General features: G+C 33.6%; 1 protein-coding gene across 1 annotated transcript; it reads left to right on the top strand.

The window, feature by feature from the left end:
• The first annotated feature begins 11,786 nt into the window (after nt 1-11,786).
• LOC133799613 (5-oxoprolinase 1-like) lies at nt 11,787-17,178 on the top strand. Its single transcript, XM_062237613.1, has 2 exons — nt 11,787-11,940; nt 12,905-17,178. Exon 2 carries the CDS (start codon nt 12,941-12,943, stop codon nt 16,745-16,747), a length of 3,807 nt encoding a protein of 1,268 aa, XP_062093597.1. The 5' UTR covers nt 11,787-11,940; nt 12,905-12,940; the 3' UTR covers nt 16,748-17,178.
• The last annotated feature ends 2,552 nt before the right edge of the window (nt 17,179-19,730 follow it).

Raw genomic sequence — 19,730 nt, 5'->3', positions numbered from 1 at the left:
TAACAAATGATTCTTTTCATAGCATAAATATGAGATTCCATGGGATTTCCTTGATAACGAGCACAAACACCAACAATATAACAGATATCAGGTCGACTAGCAGTAAGATAAAGTAAACTATGAATCATGCTTCGATACAAAGTAGGATCTACCTTCACTCCTTGTTCATCTTTGGATAATTTCAAATTTGTGCTCATAGGAGTATTAGTATGTTTGGCGTTTTCAAGCCCAAACTTCTTCACCAAGTTATTTGCATGCTTACTTTGTGAAACAAATGTGCCATCATCAGATTGTTTCACCTGAAGACCCAAAAAATAGTTGAGTTCACCTACCATGCTCATTTCAAATTCATGTTGCATTTGTTGGACAAATACCTGCACTTCAGAGTTAGAAGTAGATCCAAACACAATATCATCAACATATATTTAAGCAACAATAACATCAGATTTAATGTTTTTGATAAATAGTGTTTTATCTACATTCCCTCTTCTATAACCATGAGAAATCAAAAACTCAGTTAGAAGTTCATACCAAGCACGAGGGGCTTGTTTCAGCCCATATAACGCCTTGTCTGACCTATAAACATGATCAGGAAAATGTGGATCCTCAAATCCTTTGGGTTGCTCAACAAAAGCTTCTTCTTTCAAAAAACCATTTCAAAAAGGCAGATTTAACATCCATTTGGTACAATTTATAACCAATAATACAAGCAATGGAAAGAAGTAACCTGATGGACTCAAGTCTTGCTACAGGAGCAAAAGTTTCATCAAAATCAATACCCTCAACTTGAGTATAACCTTGGGCAACCAATCTTGCCTTGTTTCGAATGATGTTACCAAACTCATCACTTTTTTTTTTGAAAATCCACTTTGTTCCTATGACATTAGCACAAGTCGGTCTAGGAACAAGTGTCCATACTTTATTGCGAATGAATTGATCTAGCTCTTCTTGCATTGCCTGAATCCATGCTTCATCCATCAAGGTTTCCTTCACATTTTTAGGCTCTAAAGAAGAGACAAACACACACAAATTGAATCAAATTAGCATACCTTCTTCTAGTAACCATGCCCTCATCCATGTTCCCAAGTATGAAATCGGTAGGATGATTCTTCTTGACTCTGGAGGATGGTTCTCTTTGAATTGGATCAGTGATTATGTTTGGTGGTTGCTTAGTTTCTTTCTCCGTTGAAGTTTCTAGAAAATGATCAGTTGTAGCTACAAAATCTTGAGGTGTAACCTCAGATGAAGATTTTGTGATTGCAACCAAATCGTCTGCCAGTTCAGGATACTTTTCCAACAAACCTTCAATCTGTTCTTCTGTGGAAAACTTAGAGAAATATCTTAGATCATCAACAACAACATTAGTAGATTCCATCACAGTTTGGATTCTCATATTATAAACATGATAAGCCCTACTGTTAATAGAATATCCTATAAATACACCAACATCACTTTTTGCATCAAATTTACCAGTATGATCACAATCCCTCAAAATATAACAAGCACTGCCAAAACATGAACATGACTCACATTTGGTTTCTTACCTTTCCAGATCTCATAAGGAGTCTTATGAGTACCTGGTCGCAAAAACACCCTGTTGATGGTGTAGCGAGCAGTGTTAATTGCTTCAGCCCATAGACGCTTGGTAAGTTTCTTGCTATTACCCTAGCCATCTCTGTCAAAGTTCGATTCTTTCTTTCAACGACTCCATTTTGTTGAGGAGATTTAGGAGTAGAAAAATCATGAGAAATACTTTTAGATTTACAAAACTCATCATAAATAGTATTTTCAAATTATTTTCCATGATCACTCCTAATCCGAACAATCTTTCCAATATTACAATCTTTTTCCACACACAATTTCAAACAAAGAGATTTGAAAGCATCAAATGTATAAGATTTTTCTCTCAAAAAATCTACCCATGAAAACCGAGAGAAATCATCAACACACGCAAAAATATATCTCTTACCATTCAAACTTTCAACCTAAATTGGACCCATTATATCCATATGAAGAAGTTCAAGAACTTTGGAAGTATTCACATCAGGAATTCTTTTGTGAGAAATTTTCAATTGCTTACCAAGTTGACATGGTTAGCATTTTCCCATAGATTCTTTACCCAGTTTGGGTAATCCTCGAACAATTCCTGCGTTTGACAGTTTTTTCAAATTTTTGAAATGAATGTGTCCAAGCTTTTCATGCCATAAATCAGTAGAGTTATCTATGGCAAAGTGACAAGTTGCATAGGTAGTGAGAGTGTAACAATTATCATTAGATCTAAACCCTTGCAAAATAATTTCATCTTGGTCATTAACAACATAGCAACGATTACTATCAAAATTAACAGTGTAACCCTGATCACAAATTTGACTAACGCTAAGAAGATTAACTCTTAGTCCTTCAACCAACATTACATTCTTAAGCCGGGGTAGACCTTCAAAATTAAGAGTTCCCATCCCTATGACATAATCAGCTAGACCATTACCAAAACTCCACATTGCATTAGTCTAATGTTGACAAGAAAGTATTTATCACATGTCATGTGCCTAGAACAACCATTGTCAAAATACCACATTTGAGAAGCAGTAGTTTTAAAACAAGAGATACCAGCAAGACATTTATTTTTGACAACCCATTTTTTTTTTAAAAAAAAACATGTTTATTTTGGAGCACTTTAAAATTTCCAAAAATTTTAGAACTAAACATGTTCTGCAAAGTAAGACATCTAAGTCGAATGTGACCTTTTTACTCCACAAAAATGACAAGAGGGAATGAAACGTTTCTTTTGCCCATGAGAATTTTCAGGTTTACCTGACTGCTTCATTTCTATAGAAACTGAACGTTCAGCTGTAAAAACAGAGCCCTGAAAAGTTGAATCAGAATATCCAGAAGACATATTTTCAGATTTAACAAATTTAGTATTCATTTTCGATTGAGTTTCAACAAAACCCAATCTAGCATGACTCAATTGACCTGAATTCTGAACCTCCTCAAAAATGTTAGAACCTGGATTTAGCATTTTAACATTTCTTTTCAATTTGTCAAGTTCTTTTGTCAAAAATACAATTTCAGAATTTTTTGAACACAACTCAAATTCACAACATTTATTCTTTTCTTCAAGATCTTTGATGTTGTAAGACAATTCTTTATTCATTTTAACCAAGGAACGATTTTTAGTATAAATCTGTAACCACTTACCATACATTACCTTGTATGATTTAACCAATGATTCATCATTGAGTTCTGGCTCGTCTGAATCCGAGTCAATTTCCTTTTTATCGACATCAGTCAAGGTATTGTTTAAACACAAAATTTTTCCTCTTTCCTGAAAAGCACTTGACAAAACACTGGTTAAAGCAACTTTCTCATTATCCTCTTTACCACTTTCAGAATCATCATCACTCCAGGTAACATTAAAAACCTTTTTTTTTTTCTTTTTCAATGTGTTGGCACACTCAAATTGAATATGACCATAACCTTAACATTCCCGACATTGAATACCCTTTTTATTGTTAGAAACAAAAGGTTTAGAAGAGGTGTTACCTTTTGGAGTTTTTGAAAAATTCTTTTTATTTCCAACCTTTTTCATGAACTTTTGAAAATTTCTTGTTAACAAGGCCATTTCATCATCTTTCTCATCATCAGAAACATCTTTTTCATAAACTTTAAATGTAATACCTTTGCTTTTTTCAATTGAAGGATTCGACTTACCCTTTTTCTTTATTTGTTGATTTAGCTCAAATGTTCTTAACAAACCCATAAGCTCCTCAACCTTCATTTTTCCAAAATCCTTAGCCTCCTCCATTGCTAGCAATTTTGTGTCAAACCTGTCTGGAAGCACACGAACTATTTTTCAAACCAACACAGATTCATCTAGTTTTTCTCCTAAGGCAAAAAACTCATTAGCAATATCAGACAACTTTTCATAAAACTCAGATAAAGTTTCAGTTTCCAACATTCTTAATTCATCAAATCTAGTTTGCAACATGGTAAAACGTGATCTCTTTACATCAGCAGTACCTTCAAACTGAGTTTGAAGGATTTTCCACGCCTCCTTTGCAGATTCACAAGATGATATCAATTTTATAAATCATTCACCAACACCATTAAAAATTGCATGCAAAGCTTTATTATTGTAACCAGATAATTTTTCATCTTCAATGGGCCACTCAAGTTCAGATTTTACCTTTGAATTACCTTTATCATCTTTTTTCAATTGGTGGAGTCCAACCTGAGAGTATAGATCTCCAAGCCCTATCATCTTGTGACTTGATGAATGCTCTCATCCTGACCTTCCAATATGGATAATTAGTATCATTTAATAGAGGTGGCCGAGTGATGGAGTTTCCTTCTGCAAAGAACGACATCTCACACAAAACAAATTAAACGGAATAATATAACCTCAAGATCTCACTAAGAGTTTAGTGATGTGCTCTGATACCAATTGAAATTCCGTATTTTATAATTACCAACTTATTATTTAATTATTTAATTAATTAAATGCAGAATAATTAAGTTGGTACTGAAATGGATATTATGTAGCTACAGACCAGGGTTCTGTAACTACATACCAGAAAACCAGAAAAGAACTAAAGTGCAGAAAATAAAAATACACAAGGTTTTTATACATGGTATCAGCAATTCTTGCAGATTGCTACTAGTCCACGAGGCCATGCCCAGAGATAAGATTCAATAGTAAGATCTCAAAAATACAAAGTTTTTGACTTATGCATAAATAGACTCCCTCTTATTATATGTTGCAAGCTTGATGTATTTACTTTGACAAATGAACCTTGCTGACCCTTCAAGAATACGAACTCCCTTTGATCTGCTTGAAGTGTGCTTGCTTCCTCCCAAAGCAAGACTTGAATCGCCTTCTCCCGAAGGTTTGCACTTTGTTCTCCTCCTTTGTAGAACTGTTTGAAGACTCAAAACAATTACAAGGACATTGAAAAACTGAGGTAGAGTCGAACTTACTCACCTCTACATAACAAAGACTCTCTTTTACAAATAAGAATGAAATACAAAAAGAGGTAACTAAAACCTAGCAGCCAATATGAGTATTTATAGTCATTATACTCATATTGAGCAACTAATACACGGTCTAAACTGGCCTAAGCTCACAAGAAAACTTTCCTAAAAGAATTCTTCAATTTGACAAGATTTCCTGATTCTGTAGCTACATAATCGTGAGTTATATATGGTAAGAATCCATCCTTTGATGTAGGAATCAAGACTTCCCTTTTATAACTTGATCATGCAATAAAACTTAATTATATGGTCAAATATAATGAGGTAATCGGCTGGAAAAAGACAGCTCAAAGATTTGTTTTTATAATAATAAAGCCACACTATTTTTGGCAAACTTTCCTAATATAGAAAAGTTTGCCATCAAATTATACCTTTATTATTTAAAACATATATCAATAATATATATTTAGATACAGCCGAATATAATAAGAAAGTACAAAATATTTTTGTCAAATTAAGCATGCCAAAAATGGAATTAACACTTTCTTTCTTTCTCTCTCTCTCTCTCTCTTCCTCCTCTATGCAGTCGGCCACCAAGTGAGTCTCAAGACTCTTTAGTTTGCATCATATTCACCCTAAAGTCTAACCCTAATGCAATGGGAAAATGGTAAGTTCTATTTCTTTAAGATTTCCCCCAATTTTTCATGGAAATCTCATTAGGAACAAAGTGAATAGTCAATCTAACAAAAATGGAAATTAAATCACTCTTCCCTCGCCCTTTCACATGCACACACACTCTTCCACCCTCTCCCTATACACGGCTAGCACACACACACACACACACACCGTCAATTTATCAAAATCTACTTACCCAATATAGCTAAAAGACATCTAATATAATTGATTTAATTTTAAAAAATAAATGGGAAAAGAAATCTCACCATTTCCCTCTCTTCCACACGCCACTCACCATCTATTTCCTCTTCTTGAAATTTTCCATTATTTCCCTTCCTTAATTAAATAAATAAATAAAAAGACTAAACAATAAAATAATAATCTAGTATAATGCATGGGAATTAGCTATTGCATGATCACCATGCAATCATGCACATGCACACACAAGTACCAGGGTGCATTTCTACTAACCATGCACCTTGGTGCACACAACCAAAACTCAAGAACTCACAGATTACAACAATTAACAATTTTAATTAACATAATTTCTACCAAACAATTCAAACAATAAAAGTAAATTCCTAACACTTAACAATTAATAATAAAATAAAGCACACAATTTAATAAAATAAAATAAAATATTGGTGTGCTACATAGGATGCCTTATTGGTGAAGCAATATGTGTTCCATCTGGGCAGACTAGATTGGCTCGCCCATTTTCTACTCTGATTTCCTGAGTTGGTGGCAACACGGAGTTATTACGTGGTACCTGAGCGTTTGGCTGAGGTGTTGGTGGATTCACAGGGATCTCCGCCCTTCTTGATGTGGTCTCATCTCGCCTTGCCTGGCCAGGCTGATTTCTATGAGTGTGAGTCGCTTGTCCATTCCAGCGGTTATTAGCAGGAGGGTTGTTCCTAGGATTCTATTCAGAAGGCACAGAGCTCGGTGTTGTTGTTCTGATGGAATAGCTTACATTAGGTCGATTATTTCAGTGGGACCGAGATCTGTGGGACTCACTTTGCCTCCTAACATTTTCATCAGTTGCAGGAGGAGGTAATCGAGCTATATCCTCTTCAATTTTCCTATTATCTTGGGTGAGATGGCTTCTTAGTAGAGCGTTCTCCATTTCAATGGTGGTCAGGTACCCCAGATTTGGTTTCGGGGGACATGATGTCGAACTTTCAGCATCGTCTTGGTCCACGTGTTGTTTTCCAGGACAGCGTTGTACGGACGTACCTTCCCCAGTGGGAATGTCCATACGGTAACCACCATGACCATCAAGCTGCCCCGTTCATTATCGCGCATGGAACGAGTAACCACCATGATGATTGTTGGGTTGAATATCGTACAAGATTTCAAGCTTAATCTGCTCTCAATGAAAGAACCAATCTGTTGACACAATTTTTCATCAACATGGGATTTAGAAATTGGAAATAGAGAGACTAAACTTATAGTAAACCGGATGTAAGGAAATATAAACACACACAATTTACGTGGTTCAATGGTTAAAATCCACCTAGTCCATGAGTCACTATTATTGATATGTTTAAGAACCCAAGAAGAAATTTTTATGACAATTTTTGTAGAGTTTTTGCACACAGAATGTCCCCTCCTTTTTACTGTCAATTCCCCTTGTATTTATGGGGAATTATGGTATAAAATATTGGGTAACCATACTATAAATGGTAACGTACAATATTGGGTAACTTTCCAAATTAATGGGCATTTAAATATCTAATTAAGCCTATTTCCATTTACATCAATCAATAAATGTATATAATGATTGTGTGCATTTATTTCATATATCGAGCATCCAAGTTTGTAGGGATTCTTCCATGTGCGTCGTTGAACCATCTTGAGCTAGATGTCATTCTCGAGCTGGACATTACTAGAACAGGGTGGTTTGACTTAGATAATGCTTGGGCTTGATGTAGGCGATCTGGATGCTGGGTACCTCAATCTCTGTCATTTGCATCTCTAACGGTCTTGAAGATCCTGGGTTGTTCCGGACTCAGTGACACAACCTCGAGTTGTTTGGTATGAAGTTAACGAAACATCCATGAAATCTTGCCTCCTTTATTTATTCTGTGCCAGCTGTACCCCGAGCTAGATAGTTGAGCTCGTATTTTTAGGGTACAACACTTTCTATTTTTTAATTTATTTAATATATGTATATAAATATAAAAATTACAAACACTAGTAAAATTAACACAATAATTTCAAAATAAAACAAAATTAACACACTAAATCATGCTTATTCACAAAAAACTCAAAGAAAAACCAATTTTAAGTTAAATTTCTTCCTCTTTAATCTCACAATAAAATTGCAAAATGAATTAAAAAAAATCATTAAAAACTATTAAAACTCAACCTATAACATTAAAATACCTCTAAAAACTCTTAGATGGCCAAAACTGGTATAGGGGCATAGGGCAATAAAGTTTGACAACTTCTACATTTTTCGACAAGTAGAAATGAGATTAAATGCTTTAGTTCGAGCTATATTAAAGATGCCACGTCGCAGAGGACTTGTTACGTCATCCTACCTGGGACATAACATTCTTTTGTCATGCCACTTGGTATGTGAAAATATCTTATTACATCTCACGTGGCATGAGGTAATAATCTCTGTAATTATATATATATAGATATATATAAAAAGAAGTGTCAAATTATCTTATATATAACAAGTGTATTGTGTCAAATTTTTTACATGATATTTAAATGCTACAAAACTATTTACTCATGGACTTTGGCTGCAGTATCATATGGGCAAAGTAACATCCAATAATTGAAACTCACAAAATACATTGTTAGTAACTATAATGCAACCCAATCTTTAGTTATTTATTTGTTTATTGTATGTTCTGGTTATGGTTCTCACACTCACGCATTTGTGGTCTTAGTATAGCTTTTAGAAAAACTTTTCTAAAACTATTTTTTTGAAAAAGTTTGGCAATAATGTTATTTGGTAAATAAATAAAAAATAACTTATAAAATAATGTATGCAGGAGTTAAAGCTAAAATCTAAAACTGGTACAACCCAATTTCAGATTTTAGCTTATAGGAAAATCTATAATTATTTTATGTATTTTTTTTTTATACGTATGCGTTATATTATTTAAAATAAAATATATTTATAATACAATCATAAAATAAAATAATTGAAAATTGAATTATAAAAAATATTTAAATCTCTTAAATATTTTTTTAGTTTGTTCTAAATAATATTTTATAATGTTATATTTATTAGATATTTTAAAATATTTTTTTATTTTAGTAATATTATATCAACAAACTATTCTAATAATAGAGTTTATCAAATACTATAATATTATTTTTGTTGGAAAATATGTGTTTAGTACAATTTTCAATGAAAATTTGAGGTATGATTTTTATTAAAACATACTTAAAAATTAGTGAGACGTCTTTGGAGATTTGTGTTCTCCTTTGTAAGTACATAAAAATCAACTACTTTTAATATGCTCAAAATGGTTATGAGGTGAATGAAAAATTATCACATAAAATTGTTTAAATTAGAAAATGAAAACTTTACTAATTATGCTTCGTAACATAGCATAATTTTTTAGTATGCGAACTTTTATAATTCTTACATTTGTATGCCACCAACCATCTTTTGGACAAAAATACTCCTCTCATTAACAACCCATTTTTCTATCTCTTTCAAACTTTTCTCAAACTCTCACAATCCCTCTCCCTTTCTCTATCACTACGACACCACCACCACCACCTCCCCCACATAGCCAACGCCATTGACGCCCCGACCTCCCACCACCATTGAAGCACCCCATTGATGCTCTTTCTTCATTTTTTTTATATTTTAATGATGAAAAATTCATTCCAAATCTTAAATCGAAGGAAATATTGACCTAAGACATTAGTTTATGGATTTTGAACATTTGTGTATAAGAATTTTTGGTTGTGTTTAATTTTTTTAGATCTAAAACTTAAAATTTGTAGAAAAATGATGCTTAACGATGCATTGAAAATGTGATTTTAGGCCCAAAAAATGATGTTTAACAATTCTTAATGATGCATTAACGATGGTGGCTTGAAAAACTTGTAAAAATGATGCCTAACGATACTCTGAGATGAAATTTGATGAAAACTCTAGTGATGTATAACTTTTCACTCGAATGTCAATTTGAGGTGTTTTTTTTTTCAATTTTAGTATTTTTTTATATCATGCTTGGAATATTTAAAAATACAAATTTAGAATGTATGGAACACAAAATTTTAATTATTACGGTTGACCAAAGTTTAATTATTCTATTCTGTAATAATTAAACTTGTGTGTTCCATACATCCCAAGTTTGTATTTTTAAACATTCCAAGTATGTAGATCTCGAAAAAAATACTAAAATTGAAAAGAAAAAAACACTTCAAACTGACATCCGAGTGAAAAGTTATGCATCACCAAAATTTTCATCAAATTTCAGCCCAGAGTATCGTTAGGCATCGTTTTTTGCTCTAAAAATAAGTTTTCAAGCCACCATCGTTAATGCATTTTAAGACATCGTTAAAGCATCATTTTTTGGCCTAAAATCATGTTTTCAGACCCCCATTGCCTATGCATCGTTAGGCATTGTTTTTGGCCTAAAATCATGTTTTCAAGCCACCGTTGTATATGCATCGTTGATAGGTATTCTTAACATTTAACGATGCATTAATGATGGTGGCATGATAATATGGTTTTAGGCGAAAAAATGATGCTTTAACAATGCCTAACGATGGTGGCTTGAAAACTTATTTTTAGGCCAAAAAACGATGCCTAACGATACATTAACGATGCTTTGGGCTAAAATTTGATGAAAACTTTGGTGATGCATAACTTTTCATTCAGATGTCAATTTGAGATTTTTTTTCAACTGGTATTTTTTTTGAGATCTACATGCAAATATTTAAAAATCCAAATTTGGGATGTATGGAACACAAAAGTTTAATTATTACAAAACACAATAATTAAACTTTGGTCAACTGTGATAATTAAACTTTTGTGTTCCATACATCCAAAATTTGGATTTTTAAACATTCCAAGCATGTAGATCTCAAAAAAATACTAGAATTGAAAAGAAAAAAAACATCAAACTGACATTCGAGTGAAAAATTATACATCACCAAAATTTTCATCAAATTTCAGCCCAGAGCATCGTTAATGCATCGTTAAAGCATTGTTAGGCATCATTTTTACAAGTTTTCAAAATACCATCGTTAATGCATCATCAGGCATCGTTAAACATCATTTTTTGGCCTAAAACCATGTTGTCAAGTCATCATCGCATTTGTATCGTTAATGCATCGTTCAACACCGTTTTTCTACAATTTTTTAAGTTTTAGGTCTAAAAAAATCCAAATTAAACCAAAAAAATCTTATACACAAGTGTTCAAAATCCATAAATCAATAGCTATGGTCAATCTTTTATTTGATTTAAGTTTTGGAATGAATTTTTCATCATTAAAATAAAAAAAATGAGGAAAAAACTTCAATGAGGTGTTTCAATGGTGGTAGAAGATAGTGGCTTCAATGGTGGTGGGAGGTGGGGGCGTGAATAGCGTTGGCAGTGTGGGGTGGTGGTGGTGGTGGTGGTGGTGGTGTCGTAGTGATAGAGAAAGAGAGAGGGGTTGAGAGAGTTTGAGAGAGATAGAAAAATGAGTTTTTAATAAGAGGTATTTTTATCCAAAAAAAATAACTGGTGGCATACAAATGTAAGAATTATCAAATGTGCCATACTAAAAAATTACCCTAAAGTTTTCCTTAAAAAAATGGCGGTATTTGTTGTGGTACCACATGGAAAAAAAAAATAGTACCCTTACAAAGATGTATAAATAAAACTCCATATCGTTAGTTTGGTTAGTTGATAATCAACTCTCTATTCTGCGCATGGAATATCATAAGCATATTTCCTAATAATTTTTGCAACTCACAATACTTTCAAATTATAATTTTCCAAATGCATACTAACGTCATTGTTGAATAAGCTACACGCTCTAGGTTAGAGTAGAGGTTAGCCATGGGCCCATGTCAATTTATTTCTGATATTGCTGTCTTCTTTTTATTATTATTTTATTAAGCCCATCCTTATCATATTCATCATCATAATCTACATATTTCAATACAATCTTCTTCCGCGTCACCTACTCTTTATGTCTCTCTCAATTATTTCTATAATTCAGTGCTTTTTTTCTTTCATCCTACAGTTTTATTAACTCCCTCCTTATCATATATTCATCATCATAATCCACATATTTGAGTACAATCTTCTTCAGCTTCAGGTACTACTCTTTCTGTCTCTCTCAATTATTGCTACAATTCAGTGTTTTTTTTCTTTCTTCTCTGCTACAGTTCCTTAATTATCATCAAACATTGCATTTTGGTTGATTAAGGTCATTTGTTTCTAGTTACTATACTCAAAATATTAGATGTCCCAGTTTTGTGATCAACTATGGCAGGAAGTCAAATTGGGACACTCTAAAACTAGTTTCAATACGACCCAGGAAGTCCACATTGTGGTGTAACGAGTTTTGCTTTTGTGGTAAATGATACCAAAAACAAATAAATAAAAAGCAAAATTTTCGCAAGTAACTTTTGTTTTTTTTTTTGACTGAATCAGAGTTCTCAAAATTGGTATACAGTGATTGCAAGAATCTGCAATGTTAATAAAAACTGTTGTGTTCTCTTCTACAACACGACTCAAAACCTGCAATGTTCAAGAAACTAGCAGTAGCTTAAAGTATAGACACAAATGAAGACTCAAAAGAAAGCAAAATGAAGTAAAACAATCTACTATGAATTCATCAATTACATTCAGTCACACAATCGAAGATCAATGGCTTCTCTAGTTATAGGTACTCTCACCAAACAGTACCCTTCAACCACACCCAAGAACCCCTTTTACACCCTCACTCAAAGGCTTTCAAACTCTCAAGATGATCTGCTTTCTAAGAGTGTAAAAATGCTGATCTTAGTTACAATGTAAACCAGTTTGGTTGATACATCTTAAGGCTTAATGGGAAATAACTAACCTCCTAATTTTGGAAAGAATTGTTGAGTGAGTCTAGCCAGCTGGATTGGTTGAAAGTTTGTGATTAGAAAGTCAGTTTTGAAGAACTAAGTCCACAGAAACCTTGTGTTTATCATGTGTATTCTATTCTCTTTTTTTTTTTTTCAATAGGAAAAACAATTTTGTTATTGGCATTATTTTGGCTGTTACTAACATTGATCATAACTTAACTGCAGATTTCTTGACCATCTTCATAAACTCTCGGTACGGAAATGGGAGGAGCCGATATGGAAAAATTCAAATTTTGCATTGATAGAGGGGGCACTTTCACTGATGTTTATGCTGAAATCCCAGGATACCCTGATGGTAGAGTTCTTAAACTCTTGTCTGTTGATCCAGCAAACTATGAGGATGCTCCAGTTGAAGGCATTAGGAGGATTCTTGAAGAATTTACTGGAGAGGAAATCCCACGGACTTCAAAGATACCAACAGGTAAGATAGACTGGATAAGAATGGGTACAACAGTGGCGACCAATGCACTCTTGGAGAGGAAAGGGGAAAGGATTGGTCTCTGTGTAACTCGTGGTTTTCGCGATTTACTTCAGATTGGTAACCAGGCTCGTCCCAACATATTTGACCTCACTGTATCGAAACCATCAAACCTTTATCAGGAGGTTATTGAAGTTGATGAGAGAATTGAACTTGTACAAGGTGAGTATAAGAACACAGACTCTTCCGCATCTTTAATCAAAGGGATTTCGGGTGAGCTTGTCAAGGTTGTGAAGCCTCTTAATGAAGAAGCTTTGAAGCTTTCACTCAAAGGTTTGCTAGATAAGGGAATTAGCTGTCTCGCTGTTGTACTAATTCACTCGTACACTTACCCGCATCATGAATTAGCTGTGGAAAAGTTAGCTATGAGTTTGGGCTTTAGACATGTTTCCTTATCTTCGGTTTTGACACCCATGATTCAAGCTGTTCCTCGTGGTTTCACAGCTACTGTGGATGCGTACTTGACCCCTGTTATGAAAGAATATTTATCAGGCTTCGTATCCAAATTTGATGAAGGGCTGCAAAAAGTGAATGTTTTGTTTATGCAATCTGATGGAGGACTTGCACCACAAAATCGATTTTCAGGGCACAAAGCAGTTTTATCAGGTCCTGCTGGTGGAGTTGTAGGTTACTCACAGACTCTTTTTGGGATTGAAACGGAGAAACCCCTTATTGGGTTTGACATGGGTGGTACTTCAACAGATGTGAGTCGTTATGCTGGAAATTATGAACAAGTCTTTGAAATGCAGATCGGTTCTGCCATAATACAGGCACCTCAGCTTGACATCAATACTATTGCTGCAGGCGGTGGATCAAAGCTGAAGTTTCAATTTGGAGCATTTCGGGTAGGACCAGAATCTGTTGGGGCACATCCAGGCCCTGTATGTTACCGAAAAGGAGGAGAATTGGCAGTTACTGATGCGAACTTGATTCTTGGGTTCGTCATACCTGACTATTTTCCATACATCTTTGGCCCTAATGAGGACCAGCCCTTAGATATCAAGGCAACAAGAGATGCATTTCAACAACTTGCAATAGATATAAATTCATATAGAAAAAGTCAAGATTCTTCTGCAAAGGACATGACAGTGGAGGAGATTGCTCAAGGATTTGTAAATGTTGCTAATGAAACAATGTGTCGTCCTATACGGCAGTTAACTGAAATGAAGGGCCATGAGACTAGGAACCATGCTCTTGCATGCTTCGGAGGAGCAGGGCCTCAACATGCATGTGCCATTGCTAGGTCCTTGGGGATGACAGAGGTTCTCGTTCACAGGTTTTGTGGGATTTTAAGTGCTTTTGGGATGGGATTGGCAGATGTTGTGGAAGAGGCACAGATGCCATATTCTGCTGTTTATTGTCAAGAGTCTGTTGTGGAGGCCTCACGCAGGGAAGCCATTTTATTAGAGCAAGTTAAGCTGAAGCTAAAAGAGCAAGGGTTTAGAGATGAAAGCATCAAAACAGAGATATTTTTGAACTTGAGATACGAAGGTACAGACACTTCCATTATGGTCAAGAAACAAAAATGTGTAGATGGAACTGGAAATGACTTTGATGTCGAATTTGTGAAGATTTTTAAGCAGGAGTATGGATTTAAATTACAGAAAAGGAATATTCTAATCTGTGATGTTAGAGTTCGTGGCACGGGAATCACTAATATATTGAAGCCGAAGGCTTTACCACCTGCATATGGTGCTCCACAAGTTGAAGGCTCCTACAAAGTTTACTTTGGAAATCAATGGCTAGATACACCACTATTCAAGCTTGAGAAACTGAGTTATGGGCATGTTGTTTCCGGTCCTGCTATAATTATGAATGGAAATAGTACTGTCATAGTAGAACCCAACTGCAAAGCTATCATAACCAGGTATAAAAATATCAAAATTATGGTAGAGCCTGTTGCAAGCACCATCAAAGTATCAAAAAAGATTGCAGATGTTGTGCTGCTATCAATATTCAATCATAGATTTATGGGCATAGCTGAACAGATGGGAAGGACACTGCAAAGGACTTCAATATCTACAAACATAAAGGAAAGGCTAGATTTCTCTTGTGCTCTATTTGGACCTGATGGTGGACTAGTTGCAAATGCTCCTCATATTCCAGCACACTTGGGATCTATGTCCTGTACAGTTCGTTGGCAGCTAAACTACTGGGGTGAAGATCTGAAGGAAGGAGATGTTTTGGTAACAAATCATCCTTCTGCTGGTGGCCTTCATCTCCCTGATATAACTGTTGTGACTCCAATATTTTATAATGGAAAGCTGATTTTCTTTGTGGCGAGTAGAGGGCATCATGCCGAGATTGGTGGTATTACTCCAGGAAGCATGCCCCCTTTTTCCAAGTCAATATGGGAGGAAGGGCCTGCCATTAAGGCGTTTAAGCTTGTAGAAAATGGGATTTTTCAAGAAGAAGGTATTGCCAAACTTCTTCAGTTCCCTAGTTCTGGTGAATTAGCAAAGCAGATCCCAGGAACTCGCAGGCTTCAAGATAATTTATCAGACCTTCAAGCTCAAGTAGCTGCCAATCAAAGGGGAATTTCACTCATCAAAGAGCTGATTCAGCAGTACAGTTTGGACACAGTTCAGGCTTACATGACATATGTACAGTTGAATGCAGAAGAAGCAGTGAGAGAAATGTTGAAGTCGGTTGCTGTTAAAGTTGCATCCCAGTCAACTACTTTTGGAGATGGAAATTATGTGACTATTGAAGAAGAGGATTACATGGATGATGGTTCTGTTATTCATTTGAAGTTTACAATTGATTCTGACAAAGGAGAAGCAAGTTTTGATTTTAGCGGAACCAGTCCAGAAGTGTATGGGAATTGGAATGCCCCAGAATCAGTGACAACTGCGGCAGTCATATATTGTCTTCGTTGTATGGTGGATGTCGATATTCCTCTCAATCAAGGTTGTTTGGCTCCTGTGAAAATTCATATTTCACCAGGTTCATTCCTCTCTCCAAGTGAGAAAGCTGCTGTAGTGGGAGGTAATGTCATGACCTCTCAGAGAATAACTGATGTCATACTTACTTCATTTCAGGCGTGTGCTTGTTCACAGGGTTGTATGAATAATCTCACTTTCGGGGATGATACCTTTGGTTACTATGAAACAATAGGAGGTGGTACTGGAGCTGGGCCAACCTGGGATGGAACAAGTGGTGTCCAATCCCATATGACCAACACAAGAATGACTGATCCTGAAATTTTTGAGCAGAGATATCCTGTTTTGTTGCATAAATTTGAGCTCAGAGAGAATAGTGGGGGGGCTGGAATTCATAAAGGGGGTGATGGGCTAGTAAGAGAGATAGAATTTAAGCAGCCTGTTGTTGTTAGCATTCTTTCAGAGAGGCGTGTTCATGCGCCCAGAGGGATGAATGGGGGAAAACATGGGGCTCGCGGAGCTAACTTCTTGATAACAAAAGATAAGCGAACGGTCTACCTTGGTGGTAAGAACACAGTTGAGGTCCAGACAGGGGAAATTCTTCAAATTTTAACTCCTGGTGGTGGAGGATGGGGTTCTCATTCTTGATTGCTCATGTTGACAGTCTGTTTCATCAATGATGCTGGTCTGTGTTAATTGAAACATATGCTATTCCCTATTCTTATCTGGATTGTTCTATTGGTACACGTCTTTCATCTCTGGGTACCTGGAATGCATACATTATCATGAACATTACATATGTGTAGTTGTCAAAACAGGGCTATTATTTTAAAACCATCGTGTAGGCTTTGGTGGTAAAGCAACTGAGAGGGACAGAGAATGACTTAGAGTCCACTTAGAAAGGTATCTCTCTCCCTGGACTTACTGGCCTCACTTTCTGCATAGTTACATCATTTTACTACTTGGCACATTGTATTTGATGTCTATTAGTGTACTATATAAAGTGCCTAAACAGTTTATTTTTGGCATACTTATGTTGTACCTTTCTCTGCATAATAATTTTCGGAATTTTCAGACCATTTATTTGTGTACTGCACTCTTTTGGTTAAATTGTGGTTTAAAGAATTGAAAAAACTATTTGGAGTGGGTGGTGCCACTGCCACAACACTGTAATAAGTTGTTGCGATTGGCATGGTTTAATGTTAGTAAGAAAGGAAGAACCTTGTGGGTAGTAACAAACATATATTATGACAAACAAGTAGAACTATTATTTGAAACCTGTTGTTGGTCATGCTTCTTGAATCATAAACCAATATAAATAAAGTACATACATCATAGGAAATTTATTGGGTAGTAAATTATCACTGCCAGCAAAAATATTTTATAGAAAAATTACATTTACAGAAAAATTACCATAAATGTGACATTGCCTGCTACTTGTTTTTAAATTAAATTATAGGAGAAAAGGCTACAAAAACACATTTCTCTTTTTAGGAGTTAATAAGTTTTATTTCTCAATTCTTAAAAATTTTTACACAACAATTAGCTTGGGAATATTATATTATTATAAAATCAATGTTAGAAAGAAAAAGAAAAAAAATAGATAATATTTATCATTTGAAATTTAAATGATACCTTAACATAATTCAATGATTACATATGATTTTTTATTTATTTTAATTTGTGCGTGGAGAGAAAAGTTGAAGAACAAAATAAAATAAAAATTGTCTTTTAAAAAAAAGTAAAGAAATGTAAAAAATTTGGAATCAATCGATTATTAATAGAATTATTGAATCCAAACGACACTTATATAATAAGTCACTAGTGAACGAGAATGACCCTCGTAGTTGCTTCTGAGGAAGAAATGGTGTTTCAGTGAATGAAAAATGGAGATTTGAAAAAGAAAGTGAAAGATGAAGGATTGAAGAAATGAAAGTCTCAGCTCTTTTGCATAAGCATAAGGCTTATTTATATTTGATCAGACAGTTATACAAGAAAGTTGAAGTGGTTTATTGTTAGAGCTAATTAACAGAAAAATGAATTAAAGCTAACTGAATGAAACTAACAGTTTCTAACTAACACACTAACTGTCTATAACACATGTTAAGGAAAAGTTTAATAAATATATTATGGTATGAATTCTACATAACTCATTTATTAAAATGAATAATTTCTTACATTAATGAAAAAATATTAGTTAAACTCACATGAGAAGAAATACATTTATTTTCCTAAAGCCGATAGTAAGAATTCGAAATAATTAGTGAAATTTTACATTAGTTTAACAACTGATAATAATAATAATAATAATAATAATAATAATAATAATAATAATAATAATAATAATAGAAATTATATGACTGTAATATTTAATATAATTTATTAAATATGTTAAAAACATAAATATATAAAAATCTTAAAAAAAAACATCAATTTTAATTAGAGAAAAATCCTAAATAAAAAATAATAAAACTCAACTTCATTCAAAACCCAGAATTTTCAATCTCGCCTCCTCTCCCACCTCAAGCTGGCCTCTGACGGTATGCCATTGAATTTTGCTTTTGAATTTTTTTTGTAGGTTTCAAATGTTTAGGGAAAAGATTTAGAAGATGAAGAGTTAGGTTTCCGATTAATGTTTTAACATGAATATTTTAAAATAAACAACCAGTTTAATAATTATGATTAAATTAGAAAACATAACCGATAACATCATGCCGTCTTTTGTAATGATTAAAAACTATATATTTTTAAATTTTTTTAGGAGATTGTGCGGTAGTAAGTCATTTTCACCATACTCTTACAACATGTTCCTTATATAGACATGTTGATGCAACTTGATCCCAATTTTTTTTTATGATATTTATTGTATAGCAAATAATTAAAGTGTCAAAAACAAAGTTTAAATAATTTGTTGTACGCATTCTTTTATTTATATTATTATTATACACTTTGTATGTTTTTTTTTATATAAAAAATCTAAATTATATATAAATAAATGTATGTTTTGTGTAAGGGTTATTTTGGCCGATAATTTTAGACCTCTTGTTTTAACAAAAAGTTAAAAATAGAAATAATTAGATCGATTATTTGAACATTATATTTTGAGAGATTACTTATTTTGACCATTTATTTTTAAAAGTTAATATTCAAAAAGTTAAAAATTCTTTATAAAAAATAAATTATATATATAACATATTTTGTGTAAGTGTTCACACTATTTTGAACCTTCTATTTTAGTCGATTACTCATTTGGACCATTTATTTTATAAAATTAACTTTTGGACCTCATATTTTGTCAAAATATTAAAAATAGGAATATATAGATAAATTATTTAAACCACATGTATTTTGGTCGATTATTTATTTAGACTCTTTATTTTTTAAATAGTAAAATAAATTATTAAAAAATTTTAACCTCATGTTTTGTCAAAATATTAAAAATAAGAATATAAAGATTGATTATATTAAACCACACGTACTTTGGTCGATTAATTATTTGGACCATTTATTTTTAAAATGGTAAAATAAATTAGTAAGAAATTTGGAACTCATGTTTTGTCAAAATATTAAAAATAGGAATATATAGATAGATTATTTAAACAACATGTATTTTGATCGATTACTTATTTGA

The sequence above is a fragment of the Humulus lupulus genome, chromosome 1 (assembly GCF_963169125.1).
Source record: "Humulus lupulus chromosome 1, drHumLupu1.1, whole genome shotgun sequence".
NCBI lineage: Eukaryota > Viridiplantae > Streptophyta > Magnoliopsida > Rosales > Cannabaceae > Humulus > Humulus lupulus.
Note: the sequence above shows the minus strand (reverse complement) of the source record. Positions and strands in the feature narration are given on the sequence as shown.